Below are 23,746 nucleotides of genomic sequence, written 5' to 3' on the forward strand. Positions count from 1 at the left end.
TTTTACTCTCATAATTCTTCTCTTTTTGAAATTTTGTTTCTAGGTGTACTCTTCTCTTGTTTTCTGTCTCTCTTTTTTTTATTTTTTCCTGTTTCCTGTATCCTGTTGCTTTTCAAATTTTCATTCTGTGTCTACTTTTGTCAAGATGTCTCTCCCTGTTTAATTGTTTCCTGTCTGTCCTGTACCCCGTTGCTTTTAAATGGTCTTTCCTCGTCTATCTTTATCCGGTTTGCTGTCCTCATTTTTTAATTAGTTCTAGTCTGTGCTGTGCCCAGTTGCCTTTAAAATTTTCTTTCTATGTCTCCATCTACTTGGGTTTTTTGCTATCTTTTTTTTCCTCTCTTAATGTCTTTTGAATTGAAAAAGCTTTTGAATTTTTGTTTCTATGTTCACTTTTATGTATTTTTTCTCTCTTGTTTTTTTTTCCCTATCTGTGCTGTATATTGTGACTTGTAAAATTTTTTTCTGTCTACTGTTACCCAGATGTCTAACCCTATTTTTATATTATTTCCAGGCTTTCCTGTGTCACGTTGCTTTTGAATTTTTTTCTCTATCTCCTTGTATCCAGTTCACTGTCTTTATTTTCTCTTTCATGCTAGCCTGTGCCATAGCCTGTGTCCTGGTTTTGGCTGGGATAGAGTTAATTTTCTTCCAGGTAGCTGCTATAGTGCTGTGTTTTGGATTTTAGGATGAGAATAAGATTGATAACACGCTGATGTTTTGGCTGTTGCTAAGCGGTGTTTACACCAGTCAAGGACTTTTTCAGCTTCCCGTGCTCTGGCAGGTGCACAAGAAATGGGAGGGGGCACAGCCAGGACAGTGGATCCAAACTGACCAAAGGGCTATTCCATACCATAGGATGTCGTGCCCGGTATAGAAACTGGGGGGAGTTGGCCGGGGGGTAGCGGTCGCTGCTCGGGGACTGGCTGGGCGTCGGTCGGCGGGTGGTGAGCAGTTGTATCTTTTTTAATTTTCCCTCCCTGGGGTTTTGTTCTTCTCGCTCTCTCTTGTGGTTTTCCTCCTCATTACAATTCATTATTATTATTACTATTATTTTGTTCCGATTATTAAACTGTTCTTATCTCAACCTACCAGTTTTCTTGTGCTCTTCCAATTCTCTCCCCCATCCCACCGGGGGGGGAGTGAGCGAGCGGCTGCGTGGTGCTTGGCTGCCGGCTGGGGCTAAACCACGACACCCTGTCGCTTTTTAAATGTTGTTTCTGTGTCTTTGTTTGTTTAGTTTGCTGTCCCTCTATTTTATTGTTTTCTTCCTTGAAGGCCTTTGTTTTTCAGTTTTTCTCTATGCCTGCTTTTATCTAGTTTGCTCTCCCTATTTTTAAATTTTGTCTCCTCTGCCTCGTACCCTTTTGCTTTTTCAGTGTTCTTTCTGTGTCGACTTTTATCGAGCTGTCTGTCCCTGTGTTTTTAGTTCTCTCTGTCTTGTCACATACCCTGTTGCTTCTTAAATTTTCTTTCTGTCTTTTATTTTTTTCTCTTCTCTCCATTCATCCTGAGGCGTTAGAGGGTCTCCTCGGCATGCTGTTATTTCTGAAGCGTAACTCGTACCCCTCTGGCTTTGTAAGAACATCTCCTCCCTCTTCCTCAGAGCAGTCTCTTTGTCCTCTCCTCCATCTCGCTTGCCTCCAGTGGGTCGGCGTCTCCCTCGTGACCTCCGTACTCTGTTCAGATCCCCTCCCCAGTGCCTTTGTGCCCTCGAGCCGCCTTCTGTCTCTCTGGCCATCTCGGCACCTCTCTGTTTCTGTCGCGACGCTTCCTGCCAGCGCCCTTGTGGTCCATGGCCATCCTTTAGTTCTGCAGCGGGCTTTGTATCTTTCTTCTTCAGAGACAACGCTTCCTCAGGCTTCCGTTTTCCCTCAGAGCACTCTTGCCTTCCCTGCGCCATGTCGGATGCCTCTGTTCGGTCCCCGGTCCCCTGAGGACATCTCTACTCTGTTCAGATCCCCTCCCGAGGACCTCATTGTGTCAGCAATCCTTTGTTTGTCTCTTTGTCCACATTTCCCCCGACCCCCGGAGCCCCCTCGTTCCTGTCATGACGCCGCCCGAGACTGTCCTCGTGCCCCACGGCACCCTTCCAGCTCTGCAGCCCTCTTTGTGTCTCTCTCTTATTCGGACAGAACCCCTCCTCAGGCTGTCATTGTGCCCCACAGCTCCCTTACCTTATTCACTGCCGTCTAGGATGTCTCCCTTCGGTCGCTCATCCCCTGAAGACATCGCTGGGACACCCTCTTGGGTTTTGCATTGCCTGCCAGAGCCGCCTTCTGTCTCTCTCTCTCTCGCTCTCAGCAGCCGCCTTCTGCCGTCACCGTGCCTCCTGAGGCCGTCCTCGTGCCCCGCAGCCCTCTGAGGCTCTGTAGCACAATTTGCACCCTTCTTGCTCCCGAGAACCATTCCCGCTGACATCTTTCATCTCCAGAGAACTCACGTTGTCCTCTCTGCTAGCTAGGACACCTCTGTTCAGTCCCTGGTCCCCTGAGGGCATCCGTAGTCTGTTCAAATCCCCTCTGGACTTCTTCACCGTGTCCTCGAGCCTTCTTGTGTCTGTCCCTCTCAGAAGCCCTCTGCTACTGTCACGCTGCCTCCCGAGCAGCACGCTTTTAGCTCCGTAAGCCCCCTTTGGACTCGCTTTGTTGCCATCGCACCTCTCCTAAGATCTCTGTTCCCAAAAAAGAGCGTTCTTGTTCTTTTCTATGCCATCTAGGATGCCTGCCGAGCTCCAGGGACGAGGCCGAGCTCCTGAAACCGAGCTCCAGGGACGAGGCCGCCGCTCGGCCTAGGTCCCACGACTCAGCCTAGGTCCCGCCGCTCGGCCCTGCACCTCGGCCGCTCGGCCTCGGCCCTCACACACGCACGCGCACAAAAACAGAGAACCTTTCCCTCACAAAAATACCTTGAGATGGAGTTAAGGAGAAGACAGGAGACTCTGCTGATCAGGCACAGGGCATGGCCAGACAATCCTACTGACCAGCAACCTATTTGCCTGCCACCAGCCCTTTTTATCCCCTTGTCCCTCTCTTTTTCCGATGCTTGTTCCTCCCCAAACTCCTCTGCTACCTCCCCTTCCCCACCTTTGGTTCCTCCAGTAAACAGACCATAGTACATCCTGTGCGGTCCCCACGTGCGTCCCACAGCCTTAGTCGGCAACCTTTCTCAGTCTGTATGGTGATCCGGAAAGCCGCTCCCGTCTACTCGTCGTGACGAGTGTCACCCCGTACCGTGGGGCTGGCGGCTCTGCCGGGACAGCTCTGGGAGGAGCCAGGGCAGGGAATCCGTTTCTCTGGCTGGGTCGCTGGGGTGCCTTACCTGGCATAGCGCCTCTGTGTGACTTGGAGTTTATGGGGACAAGCTTTTTATCACATAACCTAGCAGGGAACCGCACTTAAAAGCTTTGGAAAAATGCTCTAAAACTAGAATTGTCCAATGACCTTAGTAGTTGGATTGGTTTGTAGGATAATCCTATCAGAGGCATCAACTTGAAGACAGCTGCTTGACCCATTTTGTTGATTTCAGGCGTGTTGTTTGAAGGAAGAACGTACAGAAAGGGCCGAGGAGGTGCGACAAGGAGACAGGAAAGAGCAAGTAAGTTTTGAGAGAGGGGAAGATCCTCAGTGCTGCGAGTGACTGAAGGTGCTAAGGGCAAAGAGATTTTTGGGTTAGGTATGCGCATACGAAGGTCTGGGTGGGAATAGCGCACAAACAGTAGTAAAATACGGTTAGGGAACCCAAGATTGCTCTTCCTTCTGGGCCCGTGCACGCGCCCTTGCTCTTGCAGACGCAGACACGCTGGAGCTGCGGGGAGGCAGGCGCGCAAGCCCGCCTGGAAGCAGGCTTTGGGCACAGGGTCCCTCGGCTGAGGCGGTGCCAGTTAGTGGGGGGAGAGCCCTGTGTGTTGGGCAGGTGAGGGGCGAGTGAGGCCGGAGCATGGCAAGGGCTGGTCCGGGCTGTTTGGTCTGGGGCAAGCGTGGACAGAGGGGACAGAGAGGAGGATCTGAAGGAATACGGGTTGTGAGCTCTTCATTCCCAACGAGGTCGCTGAGGGGGCAACCCCCTACGGTACCCAAGGTACGGGCGAAGGTCTGGGGCCAGCACAAATGGTGCTGAGAGAGGGAGTTTCCATAGGGTCTGGTGGTGGCTGCAGGCCGCTTCCCATCACAGAATCACAGAATCGTATAGGTTGGAAAAGACCTTTAAGATCATCGAGTCCAACCGTAAGCCTGACACTACCAAGACCACCACTACACCATGTCCCTAAGCAAACAGCGACACTGAGCCCCGTGGCATGCTGCGCAGCCCTTTTGGTGTGCACCAGTTTGTATTCGGCCGTGCCCTGGAGCCCTCTGAACTCCTGAATTCATATTTTAGGCTCCCCCCGAGTCCCGTGTGTCCCAAGGCCCTGTGTTTGTCATACAGCGTGCCGCAATGCTTCCTGTTTAGCTTTCCTCCCATCCCAGAGTTTTGCCAGTGCTTTTTTGGTGTGCTCTAGGGTCAACTGTTTTCCTCTCTGTGGGGCCCAGGCCCCCTCCCCCCCCCCACCTTCCTGTGCCCCCAGAGTCCTATGTTTTCCTTGTCACCTGCTGATGGCTTCCTCCCACCCCAGCATTGCGCTCCAGGGCTCTCCCTTTGTTCTCGTCCCCTTTTCTCTTCCTGTGCAGCCCAGGACTCTCCCTTTGGCTTTTGGCAAGCTGCCCTCAGGAGCTGGGGCACCCGTCTGCTGTCCCAGCGACCACAGCTGTCCCCAGTGGGGCCGAGGGCAATAGCCTGTGTTCTCGGTGGGATGCAGCTCTGGGCCCAGGGCCTGGGGCTGACCAGCCTCTGGAGGGGCCAGCAGGGCTGATGGCTATGGTGCCCGTGTCCCCACGGGCTGCAGCTGTGGGCCGGGGGCTGCTGAGCTGGGCTACTGCCATGAGTGTGGTGTTCACATCACCCCATCAGGGTAGGTCCAGGACAACAACGCCAGAGCTGAGCAATACATGCTGGGACCGGGACTGAGGCTGCAAGCACAGAACAGGTGAATGGGGCCGGGGGGGAGGGGGGGGGGGGTCCCTGCAACCGGGAACATCCCGGGGAAGGTGACACAAAGGGGGAGGTGGGGCTGGGGCAACAGCGACCGGGTCCAGGAAGACCCGCACTAGGGCCAAGGAGCGGAGGGTGCGGCGCTGGGGTCGCGGGTGGCCCAGAAGCCGAGGGGATGGGGGAAAGCTGATGCACCGGGACAGGGGGGAGGCCGCACAGGGACACGCGGAGCTGCCTGAGCGCTGGGGCTCACAGGGGGGTAGGGGTAGTGCTGGGGAAGCAGCTGGGTCGGGTCGGGGCCCTGCAAAAGGGTGGTCCTGACACAAAGGCCCCCCCCCCCCCCCGGGGCGTGTCTGTGTGTGGGGGGTTCCCAGGTCGTGCGGAGGGGTGCGGGACAGCTGGGGAAGCATCGGACCCGAAGCGGAGCCGGTGGTGGTGCTGGGAATCCCGGCCCTGCGAGCCGGCCTCCGCAGGCGCGGCGGGGTCCCGCGGGTGCTGGTGAGGGGAGGAGGGCGCACGGGACGGTGTCCCCATAGGGTTAAATGGCACAGGAGGCAGCAGCCCGCAGCATTCTGGGAGCTGTAGTCCTGGGGTAGGCAGCTTGTGGTCGGGCACGTTGTTCGCAGGGCATGCCGGGAGATGTAGTCTTTCGGCAGGGAGGTTCCAGCCAGCCCCGCTGGTGTGTGCAGCACGCCGGGGTGCGTCCTCGCCCCATGCTGGCCTCCGGGTACCTGCCGGGGCCGGCAGCCGTCTGCCGGCGGGGAACGGCCTCGGGCACGTGGCGCGCGGGGGGGCGGGGGGGGGGCGGTCGGGCGCGCGGCGGCGCCCGCGCTCACTGCTGCCCTCTGGCGGAGGAAACGCGGTACTGCAGGTCCGGCACCGCGCATGTGCGGTGGGGTGCCGCCGTGCTCACCGCGGCTGCCGTCCGCCGGTAACGGCACGGCGGTGCCGCGGTGCCTGCGAAGCGCCGCCGCCGCGCTCGCTGCTGCCTCCCGGTAAGGAAACGCCGCCGCTGCCGCCGCCCCGCGTGCACGCTGCCGGCGGGCGCTCGGCGCGGAACTGCAGCGCCGGTGCCGCCCCTGGGTCCGCGCCGCCCGCCGGGTGCTCGCTGCTGCCGGTGCCGCGGCGCGGTACTGCAGCGCCGACACCGCACAGGAGCGCAGCGGCGCTGCTGCCTCCGCCGCCCGGCGTTTGGGCGCCAGCCCTGGCCCCTCCGGCGCGCCGTCGGCGGCCGGCGCATGCGCGGTGCCCGGGAGCGGCATGGCGGCGCGCTGGGCGCGGGTCTCGGCGGCGGCGGGTGTCCTGGGGCAGCGGTAAGGCGAGCGAGCCCCTTTGGCGGGCGCGGGGGTGTCTTCTGCCCGCTGGCTGCGGGACGGGAAGCCTGAAGCTGCCCGCTGCGGCAGGCTGCCGGTGTGCCGGAGGCGAGCTGGGTCAGGGCAGCCCCAGGGAGTTGCCCGAGAGCTGAGAGAAGGGGAGAGGGGAAGAAGGCGGACACCCCCCCAGGCGCAGACGCCGGGCGGCTCCCCGCTTCCAGAGCTCCCCCTGAGCCTCCCCCGGCCCCGCTTGCCCCCACGCGCAGCTGCCCCAGCTCCAGCCCCTCCCCTGAAGCCTGTCCCGTAGCCCCAGGTCGCTCCCAAGCCCCGTCGTGCCGGTGGCAAGCTGGCCTTCCGCGCGTCTCGAGAAGCCCCTGCGGAAGGAGAGGCTTCAGCTGGGGCGATCTGCGGTAATAACGCTGTCTGCTTCTTCTTTCCCTCTCCCAGGGGCTGCCCTGAGGACACGGTCGTCCCTTCCTCCCCCGGGGCTGCCGGTGACGGCACCCGCCTCAGGCTTGCATGGATTGTCTGTGCCTGGCCTGGCTCTCCTCGCGGCGTGGGGGCGAAAAGGGACGGGCGGAGCGCTTGCTGGCTGTGGACAGGAGCTGCCGCGGCTGAAGCTGGAGAGAGAAGCCAGAGAAGGGTAAAGAAGAAGAAATGGAAGGCCGTCTGGCGGCTGCCTCCCGCTGCAGGCAAGAGAGAGCCTGCCTCTCCGGCTGAGGAAGGATCCCTCCTCGTAGTCCGCGGCAGGCCAGGCCGCCAGCGTGCACCGCAGGGTCTGTATGCGTCAGCCAGCGCGTGGTCTTGCTCCCTGTCCCTGTCTGACAATCTGTGTCCTGCTCCTCGTCCTTCTTTTTCCCCTCTCTCTATCGTCCGCCATCCTTCTTCCTGTCTGTCTTTTTTTGTCTTTCTATCCTTCTGCCCCAGCGCTTCTTTCTCCACCTCTCTCCTGCTCCCTGCCCTTTGCTTCCTCTCCCTGACCCTCTGCCCTGTCTCCGCTTTTTCCTTTCTCTCCTTCTCTGTCCTGCTCCCTGGCCCTTTTTTCCTCTGCCTCTGCCTCTGTCCTCTAGCCCATGGCTTGCTTTTTTTTTTTCCTTTTTCCTTCTTGGTCTCTTTGTACAAATCTGACCCTTTCTTGATTTCCCAGTCCCTTTGTCCTGTTCCCTGTGGTTTTTCTCTCTCTGTCTGTATGTCCTGCGCCCTGTCGCCGTCACGTTCCTCTGTTCTTCTTCCTCTCCTTTCCCCCCCACCTCTCTACCCCTCTGTCCTGCTCGCTGACCCTGCCTTTTCTTGCTCCATCTCTCTGCAGGGCTTCTCGTCCCTATTGTGTTTGATTTCCTCTACGTCTCTGACCTTTTCTTTCGGCCTTTCATTCTCTGGCGGCACCTCAGTCTTCTCCCTTGTCTTCCTTTTCTCTTTCCAGTCCTCTGTCCTGCTCCCCATCCCTGTATGAAATAGGGGCGGGTGCAGGCTCTGTTCTCTTGGGACTGGCGGGGGAAAAAGCAGCCCTGGGCCGAGCGCTCTCCTGGGGTTCGTCGGGGGGTTTTGGGGCCGAGCCCGTGTGCGAGCGGGGGGGAGTAGGGGCAGCCCCATCTGGCTCTCAGGTTCTGCTTGTGGAGCTGGGCAGCCTCTGCCGCTCCCGGCGCAGGTCGGGCAGCGGCGGCCCGGGGGGCTCCTGCGGCGCCGGGCGGGTGCCGGTGGCCAGAGTGGCGGGGAAGGGCCGCGGCTGCGGCGGGCGGGGGTTCCTGGAGGCGGCTGGGCCCGGCTCCCCGCGGGGGTGCTTGGGGCTGCGGGGGTTTGGGGCGCGGGCCCGGCACCCCAAACCAGTGCCGGAGAAAGCGAGCCGGAAGCAGCCGTGATAAAGCGATGCCCTGCCTGTGCTGGTGCGGCCCTGCAGAGGTGTGGGGCCGGGCCCTCTGCAGTGCCCAAGCGCTCCCAAAAAGTGCACGTGTGGCCCTGGGGGTGCAGGGCTGTGGGGTGGCTCCGCTCCCCCCGCCCCGCAGCATCACGCATGGGGACCGCAAAGGGGTCGGAAAGCAGAGAGGGTGAGCTGGTTTGGGGCCTGAAAATGGAGAGCAGGTCTTGTGTTCTCGGGGCTTGAAAAGAGGCTGAGGTGGCTGACTTTGGGGCTGAGAAACAGCTTGAGTCGTGCGTTTTCAGGACCTGCCAGAGGGGACCGAGCGGTACGTTTTTGGGCTGAGGAGCAGAGGTGAAGTGCTGCATTTCTGGGACGCGAGAACAGGCTGAGCAGGTGGGTTTGTGGGCTCAGAAATGGGAGCCGGTTTGGGGGCCCAAAGCAGAAGCCAGTTTGGCTGTTTGCGCAGGGCGGGGGGAGGGCGTTGGGGGCTGCGGGGGAAAGCAGAGGGTGGGCAGGATGCACGGACCCTCCCTGGAGGGTGGGGCTCTGGTCTCGTCGGAGCCCAGAGTTCGGGAGGCCGGCGTGCCCCGGGCCAGCCTCTCGGTCTGAGGTGGCCTCTGGGGGGGGAAGGGTGCTTTTCAGACCCCGCACGCCCTCTTGGAGCCCAGCTCTTCTTTGTACGCTGCTGAGAATAGTTCTTAACTACTTAATCGTACAAACTGATGAATCGGTATTTCCACAGCGTCCAGCTGTGATGTTTAATAGTCATATTCAAGTTCTGACAGCGACCGCTTTCCGAGCTTGTCGAAAGCCCAGACTGTGGCAAATAGCTGGAGCTCGTAAGGAGAAGGAGCTGAAATCCAGCGGAGCTTCGGTGCGGAGCCGGAGCTTCGGTTAGCCAGAGCTGTAGCGAGGAGGAGCTGGAAGGAGATGGGGTGTCCGCTGTCTGGAGCGTGCGTTAGCCAGAGGCAACGTTAGCTGAGCGGGGCGGCCGTGAGCCGGAGCGTCTATTCGCTGGAGCATCCGTCAGCCGGACTGCGCTCCCAGCGGGGCTGCAGAGCGGCCGGGCGCAGGCCGGGCTGTCCCCAGCCAGCGTCTCTGAGCAGCAGGGAGGCGAGCGGTCCTTCTGCCAGCGGGGAGCCTGGCCTCTTCCCTCGGGGATTAAATCCACGCCCTGCGCCCCTCCCTGCATGGAGGGCGTCTCCCGGTCCCGTTCCTGGGGGTGGGAGCGAGGTGGGGTGCCCCGGCTCTCCTGGGGCAGCCCCGCTGCGAGGGGGCGCGGGCGAGGCGGCAGCGGGAGGCAGCGGTGTCTCCCCGGTACCTGGCAAAGGGGAGAGGGGCCGGTCGGTTGGAGCTGCCGGGGTGCACGGCCTGGCCCCGCAGGGCCCCTCTGGCAGAACCCTCCCCTGTGTTTTCCCCGTCGGCTGGGTGTGACAAACAGGATCATCTTTTGCCTCCTCTTTTCCCAGTGTCACCTTCGGCGTCACGTGCAGAAAATCCCGCGTGGTCGGTCCCGCTTGCCGCTCAGGGAATCGCGCGTATGGGGCCGGGGGAGCGGGGAGAAACCTTTGCGAGTTCAGGGACGCTACAGATGCTCCGCCTGAAACCCAGAGAAAAGGCAAATCTGCTGCCAGTGCAGAAAAGGTGATGAAGACCTGCGGGTAACAGAGCGTGCCTCCTTCCTGGATTGGTCCCTTGGCAGTTCCGAAGGTTTTCCTTTCGGGTAAAAGAATGATCTTTCATCTCGGATAAATGAAGAGCTGCCTGTTACCTTCTTCAGGGTCAAGTGTTTCTCTTCTGTTTGTTCAGACTAACTTTATGGGCAAGTTGGCAAGAGCCTTTTCTTTTTATATGCACAACTACATTGTTAGTAAACTATGGTGTCAGTAGAGTTAATTTTGGAGCACCTAGATGCCAGTAGAAATAGAATGAGTGAAATGTGATGGAAACTGACATTTCAACTTGATTTTTATTCCTTTTTTTTTTTTTTTCATTAGAGCGTTGATGGCATGCTGTGCTGTGGGTCAATCCGCATTCTCTTCCGTGGAGCCTTCAGTCTAGGACTTTTTAAAAAAAAAAAAAAAAAGTTTGTCCTTCCAAAAAAGGACTAGTCATTCCTAGGCTTGAGGTGTAGACTTGGAGGGTCTTTGAAGTCCGTGATCAGGATTACAGTGTTGCTGCTCTTTGTCTTCGCTTTCGTTAATTTCCCCACTGCTCGGTGGTGGTTGGGAGCCCCGAGTTGTCATTTTTTTTTTTCCGTCTCTAACACATTTTTTTTCCCCCAAGGAGACGCTGCGTTTAAAAGTGAATGAGTGTCCTGGTTTCGTCTGGGATGGAGCTAATTTTCTTCCTAGTAGCTGGTATAGTGCTGAGTTTTGGATTTTAGGATGAGAATGATGTTGATAACACAGTGATGTTCTAGTTGTTGCTAAGAAATGCTTCCACTGGTCAAGGACTTTTGAGCTTCCCACGCTCTGCCGGGCGCACGAGAAACTGGGAGGGGACACGGCCAAAAGAGTTGATGGAAGCTGGCCAAAGGGCTATTCCGTGCCATCTGGCGTCATGCCCAGTATGGAGACTGGGGGAGTTGGCCGGGGATAGGGATCGCTGCTGGGGGAGTGGCTGGGCATCGGTCGGCGGGTGGTGAGGGCTTGCATCCCTTGTTTTTTCCTGGGTTTTGTTCCTCTCTTGCTCTCTTGTTGTTTTCCTTCTCATGATAATTCTTTCTTCTTCTTATTTTGTTCCAATGATTCAACTCTTCTTATCTGAGGCCACGAGTTTTCTGACTTTTGCTCCTTGGCTTCTTTCCCCCATCCCCCTGGGGGGGGAGGGTGAGCCAGCTGCTGGGTGGCACTTAATTGCCGACTGGGGCTAAACCACAACAGTTAGTTTCCTCCCAAACGTGTCCGTCGATACACTCGAGTGATGATTATTAAAACCACCAAAATGGCACCTGTCTTACAGATCTGGACTCCTCCTGAACACGTATCCATCGCACGCAAATGTCATTGGGCTACAGATCATCTGCACTTCACGCTTTGACAAGACGGCGTGCTGAGACAGGGATGAGCTCTGAAAGAAAAAAGGTACAAGGTCACGGGGTTTTTGGTCTGTTTGTTTGTGGGGGGCGCGTGTGTGTGGTTTAAAAAGAAGAGTGCGACGGTGAGTGGCGGCAGCCTGCAGAGCTCTCTTGCTGCCTGAGCTCTCCTTTTCTTCTCTCTCACTCCTCTTTCATGACTGTAATTGGAATTTGGACAACGGTAGAAGAGCAGGTAAGTTACTTGCCTGTGTAGACGTGCTGGTAATCCCAGGAAGGTCAATGCTTGAAGCCGTAGTGAATAACTTGGCCGCAAGTAGAATTTCCGAAGGAAGAAAACCAACGGGAAGCAAATAGCAAGTTACCAAGCGATTTGCGTGGGTCCACCACATGGCAGTTTTATTGCCAAACGCTGCTGGGCAGTATGCTCCAAGCGGCTCTTTTTTTGGTAAACGTGAGTTTTCAGGAAGTTCAGGGTTGTGCGTGGCAAAACGTGTCCCTCTGTTTATGTATGCCGCTACGTAAACGTCCAGCGGCGGGGCTGTTGTTCCCTGCTCTCGATACTGCCACGGTAGTGCTGCGGTATTTAGACCCAAGAGAGGGCTTTAGGAAGGGAAGGAGAATGCCTGTTTTCTGTGAGGGCTACGAATGCTGACCCTTTTCTCTGCCGCTTTCCCGTGCGTGCGATGAAGCGGTTTTATTTTTCTCCCTTGTTCCTGGTCTAAATAGTTCTGAAGCTGTCGCTGCTGTGGGATTGCAAGTGGTGTTTCAAGGTTTTTGTGGGGTTCTAGTTACGGATCGCTTCTCCTGTGGCGAAGTGTCAAGATACGGTTTTCAGTGTAAAGCTTCAGAAACTGCATCCGCTGAAATCAGCGTAGGTGAAAGTGATGTTGCGCGTGCAGCTGTGCTCGCAGGGATGCTCGGCGGCTCCTCCTCAAAACAGCGAGGGGCGTGTGGCCATCTGGAGGGTTGCGCTCTGGGTCTGAGGGCGTGCCGTCTTCTTGCTGCGCTTTTTGCTGCGCAAACCAAAGCTGCCCGTGAGTCAAAAAAAAGGCACGGTTGTCTAAAAAGTGCCCAAGCTCTAGCGGCCTGTATCGTCAACTGTACCGAAGATGATGCAAAACACTTTTTCCTCCGCTCAGTTGTAGTCTTCACCAAGCTTCACCAAAAAAGGAAGCTTTAGATTCCTACCCAGCTTTATGCTAAAGGGTTTTTTTTCCTCTCTCAGCAGAATGTCAGCCGCCACCATTTCGCCGCGGTCGCCCTTTCTTCTGCCAGGAAAGTGCAAGACGGACGGAAAGGATCCGTAGTGGTCTGCAAGTCCACGGTATGTCTACGATGTGTGCCTGCGTTTTTCCTAAGGTACTCGTAGCGGGGACTTGAAAGTTAAGGTGAAGAATGTGCCAACTCTCCTTCTGTAGTTTTTCTGTGAAGTATTTCAACACAAATACTACAGATAGAAAAAGGCGTGTTCTGGAGCGTGCCTACGCAAAGCTGACTTCCCTCCGTTTCTTTTCTCTTCCCGAAAGCGTAATCTTCTGTTTCTGTGCGCTTCCTATGAAATGATACTGTGAAAATAATTTTGTACTAAAAGAGGAAAGAAACTGTTGGGAAGAGTTCAGGTGTTCAGAAGAAAGAGCCTTTGTTTTCCTGGGAAAAGCTTTCTGCTTTTTCAGTCAGTAAGGTTTTAAAATATCTTGTAGGAGTACTTGAAAAGCCTTACTGCGATCCTAGCATCCGTACGAAAAGCCGTCAAGGTCAAAGAAGAGACGTGGCCAAAACGGGACAAATGGGCGTCGCTTCCGCGTGTTTTCCAGGCTTTGCCAAGAAGCGTTAGCAGCCTTGTAAGTACCGCCAGTGAGTCCTGATGTGGTTTTGGTGAGTTACTGCTTCGAGAAGGTCCTTTTTCCTGAAGCTACGGTGTGTAATTTTTGACTTCAGTTGGGAAGAGATTTTCCCGACTGGCAATCCTTCTCATTCAAAGAAGTTGCATTTGACGAACTTCCCATCGGAGCGGCTGGACGTGCCAGTAGAAGTCATCAGCAGCAAGACTTTTCACTCTCTTTAAAAACACCCAGAAAAGTCAATTTCCTTCCAAGGACCCAAGCCCAGCACGTCTTCCAAAAGTTGATGGCATCGCTGGTCTTTGGTTCTCGGTTGCAACAGCCGAGATATGATGGAAAGGCGTTCCTCCGCATGCTTCGGTACAGCCAAAAGCATTAGCAAATCTGCCGGTCCCTTTTGGTAGCCTGATGTATTGCAGCACTGGGGATTTGATTTCTGCGCCCCCCTCCCCCCAGTGAAACCGTCTGGGGGATCTCTTATCTCACTGACTTTTCTATCAAACTGGAACTTTAAACAGAAGTTAAAATGGTGTCATTGACAAAGCGACTGGCACTGTTGAAACTGTAACTGCCCAATAGCTGTGGCATGCAACTTAGGAGGTGTGTTTCAGCAGTGAGGTATTTGTTCTCCATGTTTCAAGAGAGAGGCAACTGAACGTTACGGGGTTTTCCCCAGTATTTTGACGGCGTGCTCTGCAGTGCTTTATTTCTGCCTCTCTTTCCATGGCGCGTTTCCCTGGCGCTTCAGTAGCGTCTCTCTTGGGCAGCGCAGCTGGGCAGATGTCACTAGGAGGGACATAGCGCACAACCCCCCCCAGTCACGTTATAACCGTGCATTTTGGAGAGAGATGGTTTAACGGTATCCCAGCTGTGCAAGGTAAATGAATGCAAAAGGAAACTCAAATGCTTTTCTAGTGTAAGTCTTGTTGTTGGATGTATATAAACATACGGCCACCTTTTAGCGTAGAGTGAATTACTGAGATGTGTTCTTTATTTTCCATGTTACTCTCTAAAGGTTTACACTTCCCTTTCAGCTTTCTTGACCGAGCCAGCAAGACGTGCAGCAGCAGCAGCAGCGCGAGGGCCGTAGCCGTTGTGGTGGATCCGTAAGCGTAGATTCTGATGACGGTCCGGCCTTGTCCTGCAGCCTCACCGGGTTGTCTCCCTGCAGCAGTGCTGGAAGGAAGCGATGAGGCGTTTTCCAAGAGCAGCAAGAGCGTTCACTTTTAGGTGAAGAAGGTGTTGAAAATCCTACCACTTGGTCTCAATAGGGATTTGAAGCGTTGCAGTCAGGAAGTGTAGCTGTTAAAGCGTGCGCTGTATCTGGAGCGGACCCGTTTCCCTAGAATCCTGCTTTAGCTCAGCTCCTCTCCTATCCCTTATTCCGACTGAATCCCTGTACTTTCTGCTGTGCTGTTTTTTTTCATGTGCTGAAAGGGAATGTGGGGTTTTTGTTTTTCAGCGGTCTTGCTGTAAGCGTCTGGTGGTGCTCCCTAGATCCCCCCGGCCAGGTTTCCCTGCGGGTCGTGAAGCATGGTGAGGGTCAGGGGCCAGCCCTGTGGCTGGAGGCTCCTGGCTCTGTGTGCGGTGGGTGCCCCGCAGGTGGTGGGGAGAGCCCGGGGCCGAGAGGGACCGGGGCCGTTTGTTGCCCTGGGGAGCCCGTCGCAGCGCGGGAAGGGAGGGGAAGATGGCGGAGCAGAGGCCGAGCGAGAGACGTGGCACCGTCCTCGGGCACGCTCCCCTATGCCGTGGGCGGCTGCCAGGCTGCGGGACAGGGGCTGGGGGGGCTGCCCCCCCCTTTATTTTTCTAGCGGAGCTCCCCTTTTTTGGTGGGGCATGTACATATGTAAATGGCCTGATGAAAGTAAGTGTAACCAGATGTAACCAAAATTGTTAGTTTGTTCTTTTGTAACTAAGCAACATAGAGATAGGAGCAGGTTAGACAATGCTTTAATATTGTGTTTGTACACCTATGGCTATGGCTATGCTACTATGCCCAAAGACAATTGGACAAGGAGTAGTACGGTCATGCTGCTACGTTCCCAGTACAGCCCCAGCCCATCTTGACAAAGAGTCAAGGGTGGTTAGAATAATTGGTTTGTGCTAAGGGTGCCGAATCATTGTTAGGAACCATGCACCATGAAGAAGGGGAGCAGGTTACATAAGCAAGGTGGGATTGCGCATGTCCAGAAGAAGGGGTCGACTAAAGGACACACCTGTACGGCCACCAAGGACCACCAGAGACCCCCACGGAAGCCCCTCGGAGCTCAAGGACGCATGCGTAATGACCACGCGAGTATGATAATTAGTTCCGGGAAATAGAATGAATATGCATTATCATTCCAGGAGACTTGATGCATATGTATGTAACTGGACAATGTAAGTTTCGGCTGATGTAACCTGCGGTATGCACGCTAGGTGGAGCGATCCCCCGTGCATCCGGTGCCGTAGTAAAGAATGCCTGCTTCTTAATACTACATTGGTGTTAAGGAGTTTGATTCCCGATTTCGGTGACATAAGGAGGTGGCAGTTGGGGCAGTTTCCCTTGTTTTGTTTGTCTTTTGGGTGTGACGAAGAAGAGGGGAGGCTGGGTTGTGATGATGTCTATTGGGGCACCCCAGTGTCACTGGGGGGGACGATGGTGATGTGGCAGAGGAGCAGGTTGAGTGGGGGGAGGGGGGGTCACGGGACAGTTCACCCCCCCCAAATGCCTGAGAATGGGTGGGGGAGGGATTAAATAATGAAAAACTGTAAATAGGGGTGTGAGGCATTGAAGCAGAGAAAAATCTCTCCTTTTTATGTATATTGAAAAATTGTATTTATATATACGTAAAAAGATTTGACAAGAAACCCCTCTGTCTACTCTATTATATAAAGGATGGTAGAATATGAAAAAAATCTAAATCGAGATATATAGGGTGATAAAATAGAAAAAGAACTCATATATATGACTAAAAAAAGGAGTTTAAAAGTGCATAAAAAGAGGATGTAGACGAAGAAATTTTAAATGGCAACAAGGCAGAGCGAGCTCTCCCCAGCTGCAGTACCGACTTCTGTCCACACAGAGGCAGCAGCGAGCACAAAAAAAAAAAAACCCAAAAAACCCCCCCCCAAAACCCCAAACAACCGCTATCGCGCATGCGCGGCTCCCCAGCTGCAGTACCGACGTTGTTCCCCTGAGCGGCAGTAGAGAGCACGGGAAAATGCGCCACCGCGCATGCGCCGGGCAGCACCAGCAGTACCGACGCTTGTCCACGGGGCGGCAGGAGCGAGCACAACGAAAAAGCGGCACCGCGCATGCGTGGCTCCTAGGCTGCAGTACCGCCTTTTGGTCACCGGGCGGCAGCAGCGAGCACAAAACGAATGCTTCAGCGCGCATGCGCGTCTCCTCAGCCGCAGTACCGACTGTTGTCCACAGGGCGGCAGCAGCGAGGTCGGGCGAAGGCGCCACCGCGCATGCGCGGCTCCCCAGCTTGCAGTACCGAGTTTTGTCCACAGGGCGGCAGCGGCGAGCACCTGAAAATGCGGCACCGCGCATGCGCAGCTCCACAGCTGCAGTACCGAGTTTTGGTCACCGGGCGGCAGCAGCGAGCACAACACAAATGCGCCAATGCGCATGCGCGGCGCCCGGGCTGCAGTACCGACATTTGTCCACCGGGATGCAGCAGCGAGCCAAAAAGACCCACCGTGCATGCGCAGATCCCCATCTGCAGTACCGACCCTGTTCCCCTGAGCGACAGCAGCGAGCACTTTAAAATGCGCCACTGCGCAAGCGCGGCTCCCCACCCGCAGTACCGACTTTTGTCCACCGGGCGACAGGGGCGAGCATAAAAAAGCGCCACCGCGCATGCGCGACTCCCAGCTGCAGTACCGCCCTCTGTCCGCACGGCGGCAGCAGCGAGCTCGGGAAAAATGCGCTACCGCGCATGCGCAACTCCCTAGCTGCAGTACGGTCTTTTGTCCACACGGCGGCAGCAGCGAGCTCGGGAAAATGCACCACCGCGCATGCGCGGCTCCCCTGCTGCAGTACCCAACTTTGTCCACCGGGCGGCAGCAGCGAGCACTCGAAAGTCCGCCGCTGCGCATGCGCGGCTCCCCAGCTGCCGTACCGATCTTTGTCCACATGGCGGCAGAAGCGAGCACGGAAAAAAAATTGCGCCAGCGCGCATGCGCGACTCCCTGGCTGCAGTACCGACTTTTGTCCAGCGGGCGGCAGCAGCGAGCTGGGGGGAAAATGCGCCACGGCGCATGCGCGGCTCCCCAGCTGCACTACTGCATTTTGTCCACACGGCGGCAGCAGCGAGCACGAAAAAAAAAATTGCACCACTGCGCATGCGCAGCTCCCCAGCTGCAGTACCGATTTTTGTCCACACGGTGACAGCAGCGAGCTCGGGAATATGCACCACCGCGCATGCGCGGCTCCCAGCTGCAGTACCGATTTTTGTCCAAACGGCGGCAGCAGCGAGCTCGGGAAAATGCGCCACTGCGCATGCGCGGCTCACTGGCTGCATTACTGATTTTTGTCCATCGGGCGGCAGCAGCGAGCTGGGGGAAAGTGCACCACCGCGCATGCGGGGCTCCCAAGCTGCAGTACCGATCTTTGCCCACACGGGGGCAGCAGCGAACACGAAAAAAATTGCACCACTGCGCGTGCGCGGCTCCCCAGCTGCAGTACCGACTTTTGCCCACAGGCCTGCAGCACCGAGCACTTGACAGTGCACCACTGCGCGTGCGCGACTCCCTAGCTGCAGTACCGACTTTTGTTCACACGGTGGCAGCGGCGAGCTCGGGACAATGCACCACCGCGCATGCGCGGCTCCCCAGCTGCAGTACCGGCCTTTGCCCACACGGAGGCAGCAGCGAGCACTCGAAAGTCCTCCACTGCGCATGCGCGGCTCCCCAGCTGCAGTACTGCGTTTTGTCCACCGGGCGACAGCAGCGAGCACCAACAAAATTGCGCCACCGCGCATGCGCGGCTCCCCAGCTGCAGTACCGACATTGGTCCACTGAGCGGCAGCAGCGAGCACTTGAAAATGCGCCACCGCGCATGCGCGGCTCCCCCCCCGAGGTACTGACGTTTGGTCGTCGGGAGGGTCGGAAGCCGGAACTGCACCTCGGCACCGCGCATGCGTGTGCGCGCACCAGCGGATCTGCCATCCCGGAGGGAGGTCCTCGCGTCCGGCTCTGCTCTCGCACGCTGCCGGTCATCGGCAAGTAAAAATTCTGGGCTTGGCTTTGGCATTGTCCTGTAAGGGAAAGCTCTGGGTCTGGATGTCACTTGCTTACTTGCTGTGGAATGGTCGTGTTTTTCAGCAATCGTTCCAAATAGAACGGCTTGGGTGGGGCAGGGCAGAGTAAGGGTCTTTGCAGGCACCTGGGAAGTAAAGTCTTGAACGTAGAAAAGCTTAAAGCATTTGCTGGACAGGAGGTTTCTCTGTACCCACTACATCCGTTGCTTATTAGCAGTGACTGATGTTTGTAAGAGTGCCGTGTGGAAGTGTGAACGTTCGTTACTGAACTAAAACTGCTTTGGTTCTGTGTAGAAAGCAGAGGAACTACAAAACAACATATTCCCCCCCCCCCCCCCTTTTTTTTTTGGTTAAACGTACCGTGTTTGCAGGGCCTTAGCTTTCTATTGCCAGACTGGGCAAAGCTTCCCAAGCTCAGTTCCCCCACAGTCACCAAAAGTCTCCCATAGTTGCCAGGATGGTGAGTTAGTTTTGGGCTTCTAGCCCTCTGTTCCGCCATTGTTTTAGTCAGATCCTGAATGCCGCTCAGTTCAAGACTCACGAGAATTGCTTAACGTTTGCATTTGGAATCATGCTTCAAACAATGTATTTTCAACAAAATTTTTTTTTGACACTAGTCAATGAACTCCTGTAATACTGGAGCAAAATGACGTTTTTCGTGGTTGTTGAATCTCAGAGTGATAACATCGGCATCCCTGTTTGAGCCCTTACCGCAACCGTTGCAATGTTTGTTTACACGCTGCTCGGTTCTTTTGTAAAGGTGCGTAGCTGTGGGAGGTGCGTTATTCCGAAGGTGCTACGGCGCCGATGCTCTGGCTGTTGGCAGGAATGGGCAAAGCGGAAGGCTCTGTGGCTAGGGGAGAACGGCGTGGACCTGCGACCGCTCTCTCTGTTGCTCCGGAATTTCGACGGCTGGGTTGGGCTGCTAAATCGATGGAACGACTGGAAGACATTTCAGAAAAGTGAGTACTCTACTTCCCTTTATCTTTTAAAGTCGTCGTCTTTCTACAGACACCTGTCCACGGCTTAGATATTTGATTTGCGTGAAACAGACCCGGAATTTTGCTTGAAGTAGTGTTCTGATTTGCTGAAATTCCCCGTAGGCAGAGAGCAAGAATTACAAATGTTGCTTGGTGGTTGAAGATCTCCGGGTTGCTGTGAAAGCGAACTTGCCAGAATGAGTAGGAAGCAGCCTGAATTCCAACAGAGATACCGTCTAAAAGGTCCTTTTCTTGACAGGAAAAGAGCTTCACGAAACGTCGGCGCTGTTTGCCGGGGGGCCTCCGACATACTCGTTCAGTCGTCGTGGGCTTTGTGCGATTCCCGCAGGCGCAATCTTGAAGAAATTTTGTACGGCAGCCGGTATCTTGGCTGACTTTCTATCTCGCGCTTGGTCGCTTGCGCCTGCTAAAAACTTAATGGAGTGTCAAATGAACCCACAGGAAAACGTCCTCAACTCGTGCTGGTAGGGCAAGCCCGCTGTAGTTGATAAAATGGGAAAATAGCACGCTGTTTTGAAAAATTTGCCTTGCGAGGACAAGGGCTGTCTCCTGGCAGGCAAGTGAATTCTGTGACTGATTCCACCGCTCCGCCCGGGCACTCGAAGGAGGCGGTCCCTAAGGCAATGCAATCTAAAATGGGGGTCGTTTGGGTTTTTTTAATCATTTCTTAGGGATGTGAGGCTCGTGTGGGTGTTTAGCTTGTCCTGTTCTTTCTGTTCCTAATTCCGATCCCACTGACGGGCGTCAAAGAACGGTCGTGTTGTAGTCTAACGGCGTCGTCTACCAGGAGCTGGTGGAAGGCCAGGGCTGAGGTAAAGCCGATAAGGAGGATGCAGGCTGGAAAGCGGAACGTCTAAACGAGAATTACTGTCCTTGGGAGAGAAGCACATCCTGAAGAAATAGGTAAGCTAATTAAAATGGTTTGGGAACCATCCGAAACAACTAGTAGGAGCGTGATAAGAAGCACCCTCCCGCAAACTATCCTCGTTATAATCCTAAAAGCCACACCCCTCGAGCTGGAGACCCCGGCCCGAGCAGAGAGCCCTCACCGCTCAGCGTGCGCAGCACGTTAAAGCAGCGCTGTAGCTTTAAGTTGAAGTAAGAGAAATGTAGACCGATAGAAAACTGCTTTGTGTGATTACTTATGCATATGCATAGCTAGACCGTATAAATACTGTACTTGTATGACCGAACTCTGTGCTAGCTTTGTGGAGCTACCGCCTAGCGCCCATCTCTGCGCAGACATGAAATAAACATACCTCTGCCCTGTGCGTATATTGGCGTCTCGCACACCGGGCAAGCGACCTCACGCTTGTGGGATAACGGTTTTGGCACCCCAGATGGGACCGAGCCGACAGCCTCGCCCGGTTCGTCTTGCCGCGTCCGACGGGGAGAAGAGGCCTGAGCGGACTCCGGCGCGCACCGACCTGTCGACCGGGGACTCCTTCAGCTCCTCTCCTGCAGTCGGGCGGTGGCGACGCAACGGTGCAGTGCTAGTGAAAAGAGGTATTTTGGGGGGATAGGAGAAAAGGGGGGTAGGGGCAAGACAGACCTCTCGGGAAGCAGGCACCCTCTGTTCTGTTCTGGGCTCTGCATAAGACGCACCAGGAAAGATAGGTGGCAGTAGCGTAGTTCTGTTTGTTTCTACACGCCGTCCTGTTCAACAGAGGGAGACGTCCCTCGTTCTGGTTTGTGTAGAAATGCTGGGTTTTTCGGTACCGGTATGGGCGCTGCTGCTTCCCAGGAGGCACCCCTTTGCTCTCCTCTAGGATGCATCCTGAAGCATTGCAATAAATCTGGGGGAGATCCCACCACTAAGAATGGGCTGAAACGATATTGTAATCAACGGTGGCCACGATCTCGATTGGAAGATGGTGAAAAATGGCCTGAGGATGGATCCTTGAAATATAACGCTATATCGGAACGAATGTTGTTTTGTCGGAGAACGGAAAAATGGGATGAAATGCCTTACGTGGATGTGTTTTTTTCGTTAAGACGCGATTGGGATATTAGGAAGAAAGGTGGTTTAGTGGATTCTAAACGTCAGGTTGGAATATATGCGTTAAAAGAGAAAAAGGGAAAACCTCATTGTATTGAATGGGAAAATTCGGAAGAGGATATTCAGCTGTTGGTAGCTCCTCCAAAACAGCCAGAATCTGATAGCTCAAGCGATAATGGAGTTGTGAGTGCTGTCTCTAAAAGAACAAGGGGACAGAAACCGATAGTTCAAGCTCCCCTCAGCCAGGCTCTAGGGCCTGAAGGAAGAGCGGTATCCGTACACGTACCTTTTACCGCTTCTGATTTGTTAAACTGGCAACGGGCAGTCGGATCCTATCGAAACAATCCAGAGGGAATGTATAGTACTGTTAATCACGACTCATAATCCTAACTGGGGAGATGTACAGGCTCTCCTAGAACATTTGTTTACCCCTGAGGAGAGGAGAACAATTTTAGAGAAGGCTAGAGAGGGACTGGTCCAACAATGTGTGTGTGTGTGTGGGGGTGCCTAATACCATTACGTACCTCCCAAAGGAGGATCCGGATTGGGATCCAAACACAAGTGTGAGGGATTACAGAGGGTAAAGGAATATCCAAAGTTAATTGGGTATGGGATTCAACATGGAGTGCAAAAGCCTAAGAATTTATCTAATCAGATCTCGATCCGGAAGATGATAGCAATTCAAAGTTATTGAACACGCCGTTTATTGGTCAAGCGGCAGCAGATATAAGAAAGAGATTACGAAAGGTAGAGGGCGAGGATGGCATGACAATCTCGCGGTTCTTGTCAGTCGCGTATAAGGTATGTAATAGTCGGGAGGAAACAGGAGAGAAGGAGAAGCGGGGACGAGTAACGCCGCAAGCTTCTTTGTTGGCTGCCTTGACAGAAGACCAAGAAAAAGGGAGAGAAAATACACGAGGTGAATTTTGTGGGCGAGGAAGGGGCCGTAGCAATAATAGTAGAAATGGTTATGACATTCCTCTGGGAATGGATCGGCGTGCCAATCGTAGCGAGAGGGCCGTTGGAAAAAAGATTGTCCGCGCCGTCTGAGTCATCTCGGGAAAGAGAGACAGAAGAAGCCGTTGGAGTCATGACGGAGATTGGGTTGGACTGAAGGGGGCCGGAGGAATCTATGAACGTTTCCCCAGACGATCCTCTGGTTCCAGTCAAGCTGGGGAATGAAAGACTAGATTTTTTAAATTGATAGTGGAGCCACACATGCTGTAGTAAGTAGTTGTAGGGGACCCCTTAAGCAGAACTAAAATAAGCGTTGTTGGTGCAACAGGGAAAAAGACTTTAAGGCTGTTTTTACAAGCTATGGAATGTTCCACTGGAAATACTAAATGAACTCATGAATTCCTTTCTATGCCAGCATGCCCCCTAGCATTGCTTGGGTGGGATTTACTTGTAAGCTGAATGCACAACTAAGTTCTTCTGAAGACTCTGTTCAGTTGACTCTGTTCAGCCCGCAGGGGGACGTCGCCTGTTTGTGGCGGACGCCAGCCCGAATGGGACGTCGCCTGTTTGTGGCGGACGCCAGGCCGCGGGGGACGTTCCCTGTTTGTGGCGGATGCCAGCCCGAACGGGACCTCGCCTGTTTGGGGCACACCGATGGCGGGCGCTGTCGCCAAAAGGCAAAGCAGGGTCATAGCAGAGCTTTCCATTTCTGGGGATGGGCTCAGCCGTCTCCTGCACAAACTTCTGTCATGTAGCAATGGGGATGGTAGCTTTCTTTTGATTTCTTGAAGAACAAGAGGATGATGGAGCACGTTACAAGAGCATGATCATTTTCTCTTCCTTTGGCAGCACAGGCACCCAAGGCCAGGCCGCGTTAAAGGAACAGCACGAGGATATCCGCGTCGACCGTCAGCAGAGGAAGGAAGCTTCTTTGGGAGGCTGAGGCGATGAAGCAGAGTCCTTAATTGTTCTGTTTGATTTTCAGCATGGGTGCGGCGAGGGCCTGGGACATGCCAAACATGGTCCCGGATAGGGGAGCTGTCTATTACGTGGGAGGCTGTGAGAGCTATCATGGACACCACCGGACCGGCATCCTGTAAGGGTGCTTTCACGTGTTTTCTTGTTTAGAGGCCAACCTTGGCTTTGGGCCGTAAAATAAAGCCTGCCAGGCCGGTGCCAGCTTGGCGGCAGCATCTGCCCACGGCAGCGCCAGCTCGGTGGTGGTGTCTGCCCGTGCCGGTGCCAGGTTGCTGGCTGTGTCTGGCTTGTGAGGGTTGGGGTAATTGGCCCCCTGTTCCCGATGGGCTCCAGCTGTGGCCCGGGGCAGCACAGGTGGGACCCATGAGGTGAGGATGGGGCTGGGCCCAGGGTTTAAAAAGGGCTGGGGCTGGGCCAAGGGTTTAAAGGGCTGAGGATGGGGCTGGCCCTGCTGTGCCGAGGGCTCTACGTGGGGAGGG

The 23,746-nt window shown here is 55.1% G+C and overlaps 1 protein-coding gene across 2 annotated transcripts; it reads left to right on the top strand.

The window, feature by feature from the left end:
• The first annotated feature begins 5,934 nt into the window (after window positions 1-5,934).
• Window positions 5,935-23,274, top strand: LOC140649857 (uncharacterized). 2 transcript variants are annotated; one of them, XM_072857676.1, is made up of 14 exons: window positions 5,935-6,026; window positions 6,792-7,120; window positions 8,505-8,595; window positions 9,672-10,024; window positions 11,167-11,288; window positions 12,471-12,566; window positions 12,943-13,083; window positions 13,181-13,443; window positions 14,118-14,313; window positions 19,093-19,294; window positions 19,572-19,694; window positions 20,121-20,236; window positions 20,674-20,804; window positions 23,139-23,274. In XM_072857676.1, the coding sequence occupies exons 5-9, from the start codon at window positions 11,205-11,207 to the stop codon at window positions 14,191-14,193; spliced, it is 660 nt and encodes a 219-aa protein (XP_072713777.1). In that variant the 5' UTR covers window positions 5,935-6,026; window positions 6,792-7,120; window positions 8,505-8,595; window positions 9,672-10,024; window positions 11,167-11,204; the 3' UTR covers window positions 14,194-14,313; window positions 19,093-19,294; window positions 19,572-19,694; window positions 20,121-20,236; window positions 20,674-20,804; window positions 23,139-23,274. The 2 variants fall into 2 exon arrangements, with proteins under 2 accessions (XP_072713777.1, XP_072713776.1); XM_072857675.1 differs by lacking the exons at window positions 19,093-19,294; window positions 19,572-19,694; window positions 20,121-20,236; window positions 20,674-20,804; window positions 23,139-23,274 and adding an exon at window positions 15,211-15,560 and having other exon boundaries at window positions 5,937-6,026; window positions 12,468-12,566.
• The last annotated feature ends 472 nt before the right edge of the window (window positions 23,275-23,746 follow it).

The sequence above is a fragment of the Ciconia boyciana genome, chromosome 3 (genome assembly GCF_034638445.1).
Source record: "Ciconia boyciana chromosome 3, ASM3463844v1, whole genome shotgun sequence".
In the NCBI taxonomy this organism is placed as follows: domain Eukaryota; kingdom Metazoa; phylum Chordata; class Aves; order Ciconiiformes; family Ciconiidae; genus Ciconia; species Ciconia boyciana.